Here is a 13,494-nt window from a genome sequence, read left to right as displayed (position 1 = left end):
CTTTTATAGTTCTTTGGTGTTCTATTTTAAGTATTACTTCTAAATATATCATTTTATTTATCTTTATTGGTTCATTCAAATTTTTTTAGTTCTATTAGAATCTTAATTTTCATTGTTTCTAAATATAGTTTTTATTAAAAAATAAAAAAAAAAGAAACAAACAAAGAAGAATGGAATTAGATAAAACCCTCATTGATAATTATGAAACTCAACCATTAACATCAAAAACAAACAAAATAGATAAAGAAAGAGTCAAAAGTAGTAATGAAATAGAAATATTATTTGAAAAAGAAGAAAAGAAAAATGAATTAAAAGAAGAATTAAAATGTAGTATATCACCACCGATATTAATTGATGAAAGTCAATTAAATTCAAAAAAGAAACAAGTATTTGAATTTTATAGAAAAAAAAAGAGAACTATATTTGAATTAGAATATGAAGATTGTTTTTTTCCAAGTGATAATGAAGTATTTGAAGAAGATGATATTCGATTACAACGTGAAATTAAAAAAGCAAATGAAATGAATTTTGAAGAATTTAATTCACAAGTAATAATAAACAAAGGGTTTGATAGGAAACATCGACATATTATAATATTCAATCAAAGTGTATTAATTGATAATACTCCAAACTTTCCACAAAAATTTTACTTCTTTGTTTTAAAGTCATTACAATTTATTTATCAAAAAGAATTTGTTATTATTTATATTAATAAAATGAATCAAATTCCTTATGGTATTTTTGAAATGTTATATTTAAAACTTCCAAATCAAATAAAAAGTAATATTTATAAAATTTATTCATTTATCTCTCCTTCAATTTCTTTAAAACAAATTAATTTTATAAAGTCTGATGATTTAAATAAATTTGTAGTAGTAAAAGATTTATTTGAATTTTTTAAAGACATTCCAATGGGAACAATTTCTATTCCTCATGAATTTGTGGAATCATTAGCTACTTATCATCCTATTTTTGGTATTCCTTTGTCAGAAGCCGTTCATCATCCATTTAGAGGTTCAACAACTGCTCCATTAATTATTGAATGTGCTATTATGTATTTTTCATCTAAAGTTGAAGTTATTTCAATAGAAGGAATTTTTAGAATGGCTGGTTCTAAACAAAGAATAGAACAATTAATTAAAGAATTTAATTGTGGAATTCGTAGTGAATTTGAAGAAGATGAAGATCCTCATGTTGTTTGTTCATTATTAAAACATTATTTACGTTCATTGCCAACACCTTTATTAACTTATCAAATTGGAGATGAAATTGCGGAATTATTTAAAAATGACACATTGATAACTGAAGATAAAATAAATTCAATCATTAAAAAATTACCAGAAGAAAATAAATCATTATTATATCATCTTGTTGTGTTAGGAAAGATAATTTGTAATCATGTTAGTGAAAACAAAATGTCAACATCAAATATGGGAATTATGTTCGGTCCTTGTATTTATTGGAGTGAAATTACTAACATTGAAGCTATTTCTAAAGCAAAGAATATTAGTTTATTCTTTACTTATTTATTGGATCATGCAGATAAAATACTTGCAACTGAATGAATTTTATCAATTAATTATCATTAAAAATATCTTTAAGTCAGTTTAAAATGCATTTTCATCAAATGAAAAAATATTGGAAGAACTTGAAGTTGTTCTATGAAGTCCTCGTTTTGGTTTTGTATCAAGTTGTGCAAAAATATCAACTTTTTCTGGTGGTTGTACAACAACAGGAATTTCTGGAGAATATAAATTTGGTATATTTCTTTTTGATTGAGAAGGTGGTGTTACTGGACATGTTCCAGGTTGAGGCTGATATAATTGTCGAGGATACCAATTATTTGGAGTAACACTTCCATTATAATAACCACAAGATTGATTAGGACTAAAACTTAATGGATTTTCATAATTATTATATGGAACAGAAAGATTGTATAATGACATATAATCCTTTTTATCTTGATTTATTGAATTTTGTAATATTGATGAGTCAAAAACAGGAGATGGAGATGGTTGAATAGGAGTTTTAGGTTGGTCATATAATGAACAAATATTTCTAACAATATTTGATTTATCTATTTCTTTTTGATCATCAAAACTAATTAAAGGCTTTTCTTTTTGTGTTTTTTCAGTAATACCCATTATTCTAGTTTTTGATGTAGAAGATCCAAAAGAACTTCTTCTAATAAACATTGTTTTATTATCATCATTATTAGTATCACTTGGTTGTTTGGAAACTTGTTTTTCAGTTATTGTAATTTGTTCTTTTAGATGTTGTTTAGGTACAATAGAATTTGTTTTAACAGCATTGAAAAGATCTTGAGAATTCCACCTTTTATTTTGGTCAATTTCAAGAGTATTTTCTAACCAATTTTTTTCAGTGTCTTCAATTGGTTTGGGTAAATCATAGCTTCCTCTTATAATTTTCATTGGACTACCATCAAAAGGAGTAACAAAAAATTCTAATTTGTACAATAAACATCCTGCTGCCCAAACATCAGCTTTATCTCCAATTGTATTATAATTATACACTTTTACCATTTCAGGAGATCGATATTCAGGAGTTGTGTGTTTTTCTATATCTTCTTCAACTTCGCTAGCATCACCTTGTTTACGAGTAAGATAAGTAGATGTAGGAATAGCACTACCAAAATCAGTGAGTTTATATTCTCCATTAAAAATTAATACATTTTCAATTTTGATGTCACGATGACAATAACCTTTACTATGTAAATAAGCTAATGAACCACTTACACATAACATTACATCTCTTATTTTATTTGTTCCAATTGTTGATGGATAACAATGTTCCATTTCATTAACAAGAGTTCCACTACAAAACTCCATTGCAATAGCAATTTGATGTTGTTGCTGAAGAATAATAGAACTAAACATAAGATTAAGAATATTATAAGTTATTTAACAAAACAAACTCAAGTAATTTTATTACAAAACGACTTTCACTTGCAATCTTATGTATTTTAATCTCATTTTCTATTCTTTGTAAAGTATCTTTTGAACTAAATCCCATTACTTTAACTGCTACTTTTCTTTCAAAATGATCTTTTCCAACATATACCTGACTGAAACCACCTTCACCAATTTTTTTTTCTATTTGGATAGTACCTGTGCTGAAAGGTATTGAATTTCCCATTTAAAATTCAAAGTCCTTTTTTTCTTTTTTTTTTTTTGTTGTGAGTTGCATTTGACGTTACTCTTTTTTACTTGTAAATGTTCTTAGAAAAACACTTTTTACCTCATAAAAATGTTATGAAGTTAAAGTCAATGACGTGGGAAACAACATAAAAACCTCAATCATAAAAAAACTGTTTAATTTCATTTTATTATGAGCCTTTTGAACACTTTCATGAATAGTAATATACGGGCTTTAACTAAAAAATCGAAATCTTTAACTAAACCAAAAAAAGTAGAGAAGAATCCAACAATCTCTTCAAGACCTACTTCTGAGTCAAGTTCTATTGTTTCTGATAGCATTGTTTTTAGTGAAAAATGGAAACAAACACCATATACTTTAAATGGAACAATTGTTTATATTGTTATGGTCAATGAACTTGGTCAATTTATTCGACCTTTTGAAGCATCTGATTTTGGTCATTTACGACAAAGAAAGTCGAGTTTTAAGAAATGGATGATTTCATCTCCTGAAAATAGTCGCAATTTATATGCTGTTGTAGTTAATTCCGATTTCAAAATTCTTGATGGTGTTCGGGCTCAGTGATTGATTTTGTTTTGTATACTTTTTCTTTTTTTATTATTTTTCGTTATGTGACAAGACAATCTAAAATGATGAAACTAATAATATCACAAAAATAACAAGATTGTTAATCGTCACTTCCTCCTAAATACTCTTCCCAGCGTGCTATTCTTTCTCGTTTCTGTTCTTCGGTTTCTTCTACTTTGTAATTGGTATATCCATCATAATAATCACAACTTAATTGATGTTTATCAAACCATCTACCATTCATTAAGGCAACACATTGTTCAGCAGCACTATGGTCTTTAAATTTAATAATAACTATTCCCTCTGGATTTGTATTAAACACAGTCACTTTTTCAACACTTCCACATTTAGCCTTCACTTCTTCTTCAACATCTTCTTTCAACTCATTGAAGAATTGTTCATCTTTTGGCTATTACTATTAATTTGTCTTTCTATAACAATATTTTTGTTAAAACAAACCTTCTTTAAGTCAAACATATTTTTGATAACTACATGAACTAATTTGTTATCATCCCATTCATCTTCTCTTGTTTGGTCATATTTTTTTTCGTTAGGATTTGAATCTTCAGGTTGTGAAAAAATACCTTCAATCTGAATGAAACATTTTGGTTCTATCTGAGAATTATCATAATATTCAATAGCTTTTTGAACTGACTCCTCATGTAAAAAATAAAGAACACCTTCTTTTGTTTTATTACTTTCATTCTCATTAGAGAAATATGCATCATATTGAGTTGGTGTTTTCTTTTTTGCAATTCCACAATGACGAAAATAATCAACAAATTGTTCAATAGTGTACTTTATTGGAATATTACTAACACGAATACCATTCATCACTTCTTTTTGTACAGTCTTTGGTAATAATTTATTGTGACTCCGTTTCTTTGAACGTTTAGGTTGTTTGTTGTTGTTATCCATAGACTTTCAAAAATAAAAGAAATAAAGAATAAGGTACATTATGATTACGTGGAATTGACTCATGCCACATAGGAACTTAATCCTCATAAAGAACTATTTAAACTAAACTAAGTTAATTACTCTTTAAAATGGAATCATTTGGTGTAACAAACTCACAAATTCAAGCATTAAAAGTTTTTATTAATCTTCTTCAACAACACCCAGAGTTTCTTAATGACGATAGACTTGATTTCTTAAGAAATTATATTATTTCTCTTGGAGGTAAGATTCCTGAACCAAAAAAAGAAGAGCCAAAATCTGAAGAAAAGCCAATGGAAGAAGAAAAGAAAGAAGAAGAAACAGCTAAAGAAAAACCTATGGAAGAAGATATTAAAATTGATGATCCTGATGTTATTCCTGGGGATACAATTGAACCAGAAACTATTAATATGGATATTGAAGTTACTGAAGAAATGGAGGTTCAAGCTTCTACTAAACGAAGTGAAGCTATGGAAGCATTTAATAATGGAGAAGTTGATAAAGCAATTAATACAATTACTGAAGCAATTAAGTTAAACCCAAGAGTTGCTAACTTTTTTGCTTGTCGTGCTCAATATTACAATAAAGCTAAAAAGCCAAATGCAGCAATTAGAGATTGTACTACAGCTATTAAATTGAATCCAGATAATGCCAAAGCATATAAGATGAGAGGTATTGCTTATAGAATGATTGGACAATACCAAAAATCAGTTGTTGATTTAAGACTTGGTAATAAACTTGATTATGATGATAATACTTATGAATTACAAAAAGTTGTTGAAAAGTTCGTTGCTATTGAAAAACAAAATGAAAAAAGACATAACAAACAACAAGAAGAAAAACCAAAACAAGAAGAACAACACCAATGCCATTGTGGAGGTGAAAAGAAACCCGGATGTGATGGTCATGGTGGATGTCATAGACAGGGAGGTTGTTGTGGCGGACAAGGATGTTATGGAGGAATGCCTAATATGGGAAGTATGCCAAATATGGGTGGAATGAATGGATTATTTGCTGAACTTGCAAAAGATCCTGAATTAATGGCTGCTATGCAAGATCCAGATGTTATGACTAAATTATCATCTGCTATGAGTAATCCAGCACAAATTGCTACATTAATGAGTGATCCAAAAGTTGGACCAATTTTGAATAAGTTAATGAGTAAATTTGGTCAAAATGCTGCTCAATAATTGAATAAAAATTCATTAAATAATTTTTGAATTTTTCATTTTATTTTAATAGAAGAAGAATATCATTTAATATAAAATTATAAGGAATATAAATACTTGATTAAAATTCAATTGGCATGGCAAGTTGTTTTTGATGGTCAAAGAATTTGCATTTATTTGTAATAGCAAAGTCATTTCTCAAATCATCGACAAATGTTTTTACATTGTTTTCATCATTATGTTTTAACCAAATAGTAATTTTTGCTTGGCTTCTCATGGAGAATGAAACACCATTAACATCTTCATGTTGATTAAATATTTCTCCAATACAATAACATAACTAAATAAATCAGTACTTATTACAATGTTAAATTAATTGATATTAATGATAATAAATATAACAAACTAATTTACACCAAATTTGTTCTACATGTTCTGTTTGTTCTTGAGTTTTAAGATCAAAAGAAAATACAACTCTGCCCCCATTTTTATTTTCATCATCTCCTTGAGTTGGTCTTATTTTGTCTCTAAAGAAATGAGAATCACTTCCTTTTAAAACAGAAGTAATATTTGGAAAATCTTCATAAAATCCCCAGAAATTTTCTATTGTACAAATCGCTTGTATTTGTTCTCCAAATGATGTAATGCTAGTAGAACGATCAGAGTCTTTACCTGATTCAAACCAAAAGATCCAAGGTGAAGAAAGATGATGTAAATCAGACATAGGGTTAATCTGTTTCTTTTTTTGATTTTTTCTTTAATTTTTTTCATATATAAACAATTTTTTTTTTCTTTTTTTTTTGATTCATTTTATCTGTATAGATTTATTCTTCTTCTTTATTCATTTACTTTCAATACTATTTCTTTCTTTTTATTTAACTAATACATTTTTGTATTCTTGAAACTTGATACTATTCTTAAAACAAAAAAAAATTTAAATAGTTTTCTTTATCTTTTATCCTTGGTTATGTTGTTGTTCTTGTTTTGTAACTTTTTGTTTAAATTATGAAGGTATTGTTATATATAAATTATTTATTTTTTTTTTGAACAAGAATATTAGAATAGTTTCATTATAAAAGAATTGTTTATAACTGAAATAAGATGAAGTAATGAGAGAGACTTCAAAGCTAATTTATGGAAATAATACACATTATGGTGAAAATACTAAATAAGAAATAGAATTGTTATTTGTTATATCTCTATTATTTTTAAATAAACAATTGATTTAAATATTAATTTATTATTCATTTTTGTTAATAAAATTCGAGTTATTATAATTATGGTAAGAGAAAATATGTCATATGTTCAATTAAATATAATACCATGTTAAAAAAACTAGTTGATTTGTCCAATAAACGGAATTTTCAATAATCTTTTTTACTATTGAATGAGTTATTTTTATATATTGTATCTAATTTAATTAAAAACGAAAAAAAAAATTAAAATAAGTTATAAACTTTATAAATGGTTTTTAGTATAATTAAGATTCTATGGAATATGTCACAACTTGTATCAGTCAATTCCCAGATGAATATTTTGATAATGACATTAAATATCTAACTCAAAAAATTGAAGAGTCAATTGAAAAGACATTTTTTAATGGATCTCAATTTAATGTTTGTAAAGGAATAATTCACCAAAATGATTATTTAGTTTTATATATTCAAAAACCAGAAAATGGGAAAGCTGTTAAATACTTTATAAAGAATCATTCATTACAAATATTTCAATACCAATATGAGAAAGGATGGGTTTTAAATGTAGATTCTCAAATAAAAAAAATCTTCAGAAGTGATGCACCTTATGGGTTTATTTCAAAATTTATTGAAATCAAAAAATAAATAGCAAAAAGAATAGAGAAGAAAGTAGTTTGTTGGAGAGTAATAATTAGGATAAATTATAACTTATGTTATAGTTTTTATAATACTTTGGTTTTTATCTTAATGATTAACTGAGTTTAATTTTATAATAATAATAAAATGTTAATAATCAGTAACACTTAAAACACGGAAATATTAAAAACAAAATTACAATAGTTATCTTCTTATAATAAAGTACAAAATAATTAATATTATTAAATCAATTTAAAACATATTTTTATTATATATTATTAAATCTGTTTAGCTAAATTATTTTTCAAATTTAATTACAAAAATCATTCAATTTTTTAATGAAAGATTTAACTCAATTTAACAATTTCATAACAATACTAATACTCTTATTATAAACTATCAAAAATAATAATCAATAACTTCATTTTAATCTTCTATACTATAAAATACAAATTGTCGAAATTAAAAATTAAAATATCAATAATACCAGTCAGTTTAAACGTCTCCAATAAAAAAAGCACCACCTTCATCATTAGTATCTTCTTCACTAGATTCATCATTTCTTTGTTCTAAATGTTGACTTAATAATGATGGATCATTTTCTTCATCTTTAACTTCAATTTTAATATCAACTTCTCCTTTTGCTAATTTTTCTGTTTGTTCAATCATCTTTCCAAGAACATCCCAATTAATTCTTGATGACCGTTTTTTGAGTTGTTCAGACATTGCTTCTCCAAATGTGCTATGACTTTTCTTTGTTTTCTTTTCTCTTTTCTTCCTAATAGGAATTTCTTCTCCTTCTTCAAGTCTTTTCTTCTCTTTTTCTAAAAATTCAGCATTTAATTCTTCCCAAATTTGTTTTCTCTTTTCAGCTTCTTTATCATCTAAAAAATATCCATCAAGTTCATTGTCAAATTCACTACAATCTCCAACTACACATTCTCCTTCATCAATTCCTTCACTCTCAAAATCTTCTTCTTTCATTTTATTTATATCAACTAACTTTTCTACATCAAAATGTTCTCCTTCTAATCCAACATCTTTTGCACTTTTTCCTTCTAATGTTCCAAGATTTAAAGGTTTTGAATCAATATCTTTACATCCCATAATTTTACTTACTTCACCTCCTATTAATGTTTCAATTTCTTCAGTTAATTTTTTATCTTCAGCTGCTTCATATTCATCTCCATTTCCTTTTCTTTTTTTTAATGGAACATTAGCACCAACTGTTTCTCTTGCTTTATCTTTTAATCTATTTAAAGTATAACTTGGTGGATTACAATGAGGAGTTGATTGGTCATCTTCATTTAGTTGTTCTAATGTCAAATCTGCAGATGGTGTTCTTAAAAACTCTTTTAATCTCACACGAACAGTAGTAGTAGAAAGTCTAACTACATGAACAATTTCTTCTAATGTTCTTGGTTCTCCATGTAATCTTCCTGCAAGATATAAAGCAACACCACAAATACCAGAAGGTCTTCTTCCATAATGCATCCAATCTCTGTTCATTCGTTGACATATTCTCATTGCTGTTCTAACTACATCACCAGTTTTTTCAAATGAGAGGTCTTCCCCAAACCTTTGAAGATAAAGACAAGGATCAACAAATGGTAAATCAAATTTTAATTCTTCACAAAATCTAATAAATGTTCTTCCAAGTCTTCTAACAGAAACATGTAAAACATCCGCAAAATCTATTAATAAATGATCACTTCGTTCTCTTCTACAAATAATATATAAACAAGCTCCTGCACTATATGAAAATTTTCTTCCTTTAGTAATTCCAGTTTGCATTGCAACACGATATAATCTTTGTCCACTTTCTATATCAATACTTTTCATTTTAAGCATTTCACCTACTTTTTTAATTGCTCTCATTTGTCGTTCAATGTCATATCGTTTTTTCTCAGTTTCTCCAAACTGTGTTCCTGCTAAAATCTTTTTTCCTCCACTTTCATCAAACTGTAATTCTGCAATTAATGCTCGACTATTATCTATAACTAATCCACAATTTTCACATATTAAGCTTCCTTGTTCATTTCTAAATTCAGTTCCTCCACAATAACTACATTTATTTGGTTTATTTCCATCAACTTCAATTTCCATTGAGACATTTTCATTATCTGAACTACTCATATTTCTATTTACAACTATTTTTTTTAGTTTTTTATTATTCTTTTTTTATTTTTTTTTAATTACTTTTTTTTTATTACTTCATTATTTACTCTTCTCTTTCTCTTTTTATTTTATTTTTCATTAATTTTTTTTTTGATTGTTCTTGTCTCTGTCTTTAGATTATCTATTTCATTATTAAAATATTACTGAATTTCTAAAATGTGAATGAGTTAATCAAAAAAAAAAATAGAATTGAATTTGAATTGAATTTTAAAGTCAAAAAAGAAATTAAAAATAGTTTCATCTTAGATTTTTCAAAATAAAGTAAAGAATGAATTGTACTACTGACCTTCCTTCATTTGATTCTTTTAACCATTTCTCTTGTAACCAAAATCCAATTTCTCCAGAAGAAATTTTAAAACAAATGATTTCAGTTTCTTCATCAAATCCATCTCTTTTTTTATCAAAACCATTATGGTCAGTTGCAAGATATTCTCTTCCATGTTGATACTTATTTCTTCTTAATTTCTTTGTTTTTTGTTTGTTTTATTTTTGTTTTATTTTTTTTTAATTTTTCTTTTTTTTATTTCAACTAAATAATTTAATCAATTGTTTAATGGAAGTTGAACGTCTTCATAAGTTAGAAAGATTAGAATATTTAGTAGTTTTTCAATACTGTTCTTCTAAAGAACTTTCTAAGTTTATTTTTATTAATAAATATTGTAAAGATTCAATAGAGAGAATCACAAAATATACAACAAATTCAGTTAATTTATTATATTTAATGGATAAATATCCTTTACTTAGAAAAATTAATTGTAGACTTAGTTGTTTACCTACAAAAACTGCATTACCTGAATATATTGATTTGTCGGTAAGTGCTGATTCTCCTTATCACAAAAATATAATTGTTATTCATTCAAATAACATTATTGATTTTCAAGTAAAAGATACTGACACATATTTACCTTTACCATTTATGCCAAAATTACAAATATTAACTATTAGATTCACCCAAAAAGTAATTCAATCCCTTTCTCAAATTTTACAACAAATCCCACAATTAAAAAAAATTGTTATTACTTCAGTTAGTACTGAATATTTCTCAGAAATTAATGTTCTTCGTTCCGTTTCTCAATTACAAGAAATTTATATCGAATTTTTAGAAATGAAAAAAGATAGTTTAAAACCTTTTATTACTACACTATCTAGTTTTGGTCCTCAGATTAAAATTGTTATTACTATTCATATGAATATGTTTGAAGCATTAAGTTATGAACATATAGACAGTGTCTTAGATTCTCCTAAAAACTTTACAATTTACTTTTACAATGTTGACCTTCGAGATAATTCAAAAAGGGATATTTGGGAATATATCATGAGTAAAGTTTATGCTGAACCTTTTCGTTTTTTTCTTTCTTTTACTCCAACTAAATTTCCTTGTTTTAATCAAAATATGATGGACTTTTTTATTACAGCTTATCTTCCTGATTTTCCTACAATGGTTATTCAGAAAAGAATTGAAGATAATATTAACTCTTTAAAATTATATAATAGTGTTGAATTTACTCGATTACCTAAAACTTTAGATATTTGCTCATCATTAAAACGTGTCTTTTTGCATCCAATCTATGGAGATAAGACAAAACGAGATTATATAGACCTTAATTTGGTTAATTGCCCTTCATTAGAAAGTCTTGAAACCGAAGGACTTGACATTTTTCAATTTCATTTAGGTTCTCATCTTAAATACCTCTCAATTATGAGAGGAAAAGTTCCTCAACTCATTGACTTAAAAGAGAACACTAATATTGAAACTCTTACATTAGTTGAGTTAGAAATTAATACCTTATTATTACCAAAAACTTTAAAAACTTTAAAAGTAGTATCATGTCAAATCCATTCTTTTAATTTAGAAGAACTTGATGGTTTAAAATCTTTGCATTGGAAGTATTTAGACTTCATTTTTATATGTCCAAAAAATATTGAAAGTATTAAATTAAGTAAAGTTAAATTTGTTAGAGAAACAAATTTTGCAATGTACACTCAATTAAAAAATCTAACGTTTCAAAAAATTTCAAGTATAGAATATTTTAATCTACCAACATCAGTAGAATGTATTTCACTTGACTCACTTATTATTCTTAAATCATTACCAAGTCTTAAAGAAATGAAATTATTAACTTGTTTGGAAATTGAACAATGTCCTCAACTAAGTTCTTTGGCTATCCCATCGAATTTATTAAAACTTAAATTAAAAAATACACAAATTGATCAATTAATAGCTTTTTGTGGAAATGAGTGTGGTCCTCAGTTATCAACAATTGAATGTAATAATATGGACTTTCTTCCACAATTTCAGTTCTTCACTCAACTTAAAGAAATTGTACTTGAAGAGTGTCAAATTAATGACCAAATACTATTTCCTAGGTCAATATTAAGTTTCTCTGGAATAAATTGTATTTTACAATCACTTGATTTTAGTAACTGTTTGCAATTAAAACAATTATCTAATTTTAATGTCTATTGTAAGTCAATTCAAATTTCTCCTTCAGTTGAAGCATTAAAACTTACATATTTATCTAGTCTTATTGCTGAAATAAATGAAACAAGTCATTTAACTAATATAACTCGTTTAGAACTGTCTTATGTTAATCTATCAAAAATAGACTTTAGTCCATTAACTCGATTAGAATCAATAGATTTTAGAGGTGTTTCTTATTCAACATTAAAATTACCTCAATCTCTCAAATCTGCTCAATTTAAATTTATGACATCAACAGATTGTGCTCTTGAATTACAAGAATTAACTCAACTCCAATCTATAGAAATCATTTCATTCTCTCCTTATGAATATTCTTTCCCTATTTCTCTTAAAAGTCTTGTTATTAAACATTCACCTAAATTTATTGTAAATCTAAATAAATTTACAGTTTTAACTAAGTTAACTCAATTAATAATAGTTGATATTCCAATAACTCAACCATTTCTTATTGATGACTTTAGTTTTGTTGAGATGTTTAGTTTTAGACCCAATGAATAAATTATTAATTCACGATTGATTGATATTTATTTAATAAATAAGTTTTTAAAGAAAAAGAAGTCAATTATCTTTAATAGAAATTATTGGAAGATAGTCAATATCATCAAATGAAAATACTGCTTTTGTTGTTGAAGTAGGATGAATTTTCATTAATTTCATTGCAGTTAACATATTAGACATTGATATTTTATATAACATTCCAACCATTTCATTAGGAAGATAATTATTTTTATTATTCAATTTAATTTCTTCAATAATTTCTTTACATTTTTTCAATTCATTAATAGAGTCGATAATAATTAATCCTGGTTGAATGTTATTAGTACGTTGTTCTTCATATTTTTCAAATGGAATATATTGTGGTGTATGACATTTTTCAAATGCAGAAAATCTAAGTTCATAACGATATTTATTATTACCAAGTAAAAATTCTGGTGATTTAATAATATTCATTTTATTTAATGCTAAAAGGAGTTTAGTAATTCCACTTATTAATGTCTTGTATAACAATATAGTTAATTGTTCCATATTTGGTGTTAATTTTGATGGTTTAATATTCTTTGATTTTTTTGATATTGAATACATTCTTCTATCCATATCTAATTGTATTCTAAATTCATTTAAATGTTCATATGACATACTAAATAAAATAGAG

At 25.8% G+C, this 13,494-nt stretch overlaps 10 protein-coding genes across 10 annotated transcripts; 5 read left to right on the top strand and 5 right to left on the bottom strand.

The window, feature by feature from the left end:
* Positions 1-170: 170 nt before the first annotated feature.
* Positions 171-1,565, top strand: EHI_158090 (RhoGAP domain containing protein; the record flags this gene model as incomplete). The annotated part of the gene is made up of 1 exon (XM_645713.1): positions 171-1,565. One exon carries the CDS (start codon positions 171-173, stop codon positions 1,563-1,565), a length of 1,395 nt encoding a protein of 464 aa, XP_650805.1.
* Positions 1,566-1,607: 42 nt separating this feature from the next.
* Positions 1,608-3,156, bottom strand: EHI_158080 (protein kinase, putative; the record flags this gene model as incomplete). Its single annotated transcript, XM_645712.1, has 2 exons — positions 1,608-2,889; positions 2,936-3,156. 2 exons carry the CDS (start codon positions 3,154-3,156, stop codon positions 1,608-1,610), a joined length of 1,503 nt encoding a protein of 500 aa, XP_650804.1.
* A 213-nt stretch (positions 3,157-3,369) lies between these two features.
* Positions 3,370-3,741, top strand: EHI_158070 (uncharacterized protein; the record flags this gene model as incomplete). The annotated part of the gene is made up of 1 exon (XM_645711.1): positions 3,370-3,741. One exon carries the CDS (start codon positions 3,370-3,372, stop codon positions 3,739-3,741), a length of 372 nt encoding a protein of 123 aa, XP_650803.1.
* Positions 3,742-3,844: 103 nt separating this feature from the next.
* On the bottom strand, positions 3,845-4,662 carry EHI_158060 (RNA-binding protein, putative; the record flags this gene model as incomplete). Its single annotated transcript, XM_645710.1, has 2 exons — positions 3,845-4,153; positions 4,204-4,662. The coding sequence occupies 2 exons, from the start codon at positions 4,660-4,662 to the stop codon at positions 3,845-3,847; spliced, it is 768 nt and encodes a 255-aa protein (XP_650802.1).
* Positions 4,663-4,784: 122 nt separating this feature from the next.
* Positions 4,785-5,891, top strand: EHI_158050 (Hsc70-interacting protein, putative). Its single transcript, XM_645709.2, has one exon. It carries the CDS (start codon positions 4,791-4,793, stop codon positions 5,868-5,870), a length of 1,080 nt encoding a protein of 359 aa, XP_650801.1. The 5' UTR covers positions 4,785-4,790; the 3' UTR covers positions 5,871-5,891.
* A 79-nt stretch (positions 5,892-5,970) lies between these two features.
* On the bottom strand, positions 5,971-6,573 carry EHI_158040 (eukaryotic initiation factor 4E, putative; the record flags this gene model as incomplete). The annotated part of the gene is made up of 2 exons (XM_645708.1): positions 5,971-6,189; positions 6,256-6,573. 2 exons carry the CDS (start codon positions 6,571-6,573, stop codon positions 5,971-5,973), a joined length of 537 nt encoding a protein of 178 aa, XP_650800.1.
* A 766-nt stretch (positions 6,574-7,339) lies between these two features.
* On the top strand, positions 7,340-7,690 carry EHI_158030 (uncharacterized protein; the record flags this gene model as incomplete). Its single annotated transcript, XM_001913700.1, has 1 exon — positions 7,340-7,690. The coding sequence occupies one exon, from the start codon at positions 7,340-7,342 to the stop codon at positions 7,688-7,690; it is 351 nt and encodes a 116-aa protein (XP_001913735.1).
* A 486-nt stretch (positions 7,691-8,176) lies between these two features.
* On the bottom strand, positions 8,177-9,817 carry EHI_158020 (transcription initiation factor IIIB chain BRF, putative; the record flags this gene model as incomplete). Its single annotated transcript, XM_645707.1, has 1 exon — positions 8,177-9,817. The coding sequence occupies one exon, from the start codon at positions 9,815-9,817 to the stop codon at positions 8,177-8,179; it is 1,641 nt and encodes a 546-aa protein (XP_650799.1).
* Positions 9,818-10,412: 595 nt separating this feature from the next.
* EHI_158010 (uncharacterized protein) lies at positions 10,413-12,839 on the top strand (the record flags this gene model as incomplete). The annotated part of the gene is made up of 1 exon (XM_645706.1): positions 10,413-12,839. The coding sequence occupies one exon, from the start codon at positions 10,413-10,415 to the stop codon at positions 12,837-12,839; it is 2,427 nt and encodes an 808-aa protein (XP_650798.1).
* A 60-nt stretch (positions 12,840-12,899) lies between these two features.
* On the bottom strand, positions 12,900-13,478 carry EHI_158000 (uncharacterized protein; the record flags this gene model as incomplete). Its single annotated transcript, XM_001913699.1, has 1 exon — positions 12,900-13,478. The coding sequence occupies one exon, from the start codon at positions 13,476-13,478 to the stop codon at positions 12,900-12,902; it is 579 nt and encodes a 192-aa protein (XP_001913734.1).
* Between the last annotated feature and the right edge of the window lie 16 nt (positions 13,479-13,494).

This window comes from Entamoeba histolytica, genomic scaffold (assembly GCF_000208925.1).
Source record: "Entamoeba histolytica HM-1:IMSS scf_1104750518675 genomic scaffold, whole genome shotgun sequence".
In the NCBI taxonomy this organism is placed as follows: Eukaryota; Evosea; order Mastigamoebida; family Endamoebidae; genus Entamoeba; species Entamoeba histolytica.
The sequence above is the reverse complement of the archived record's forward strand: the minus strand, read 5'-3'. Positions and strand labels throughout refer to the sequence as shown.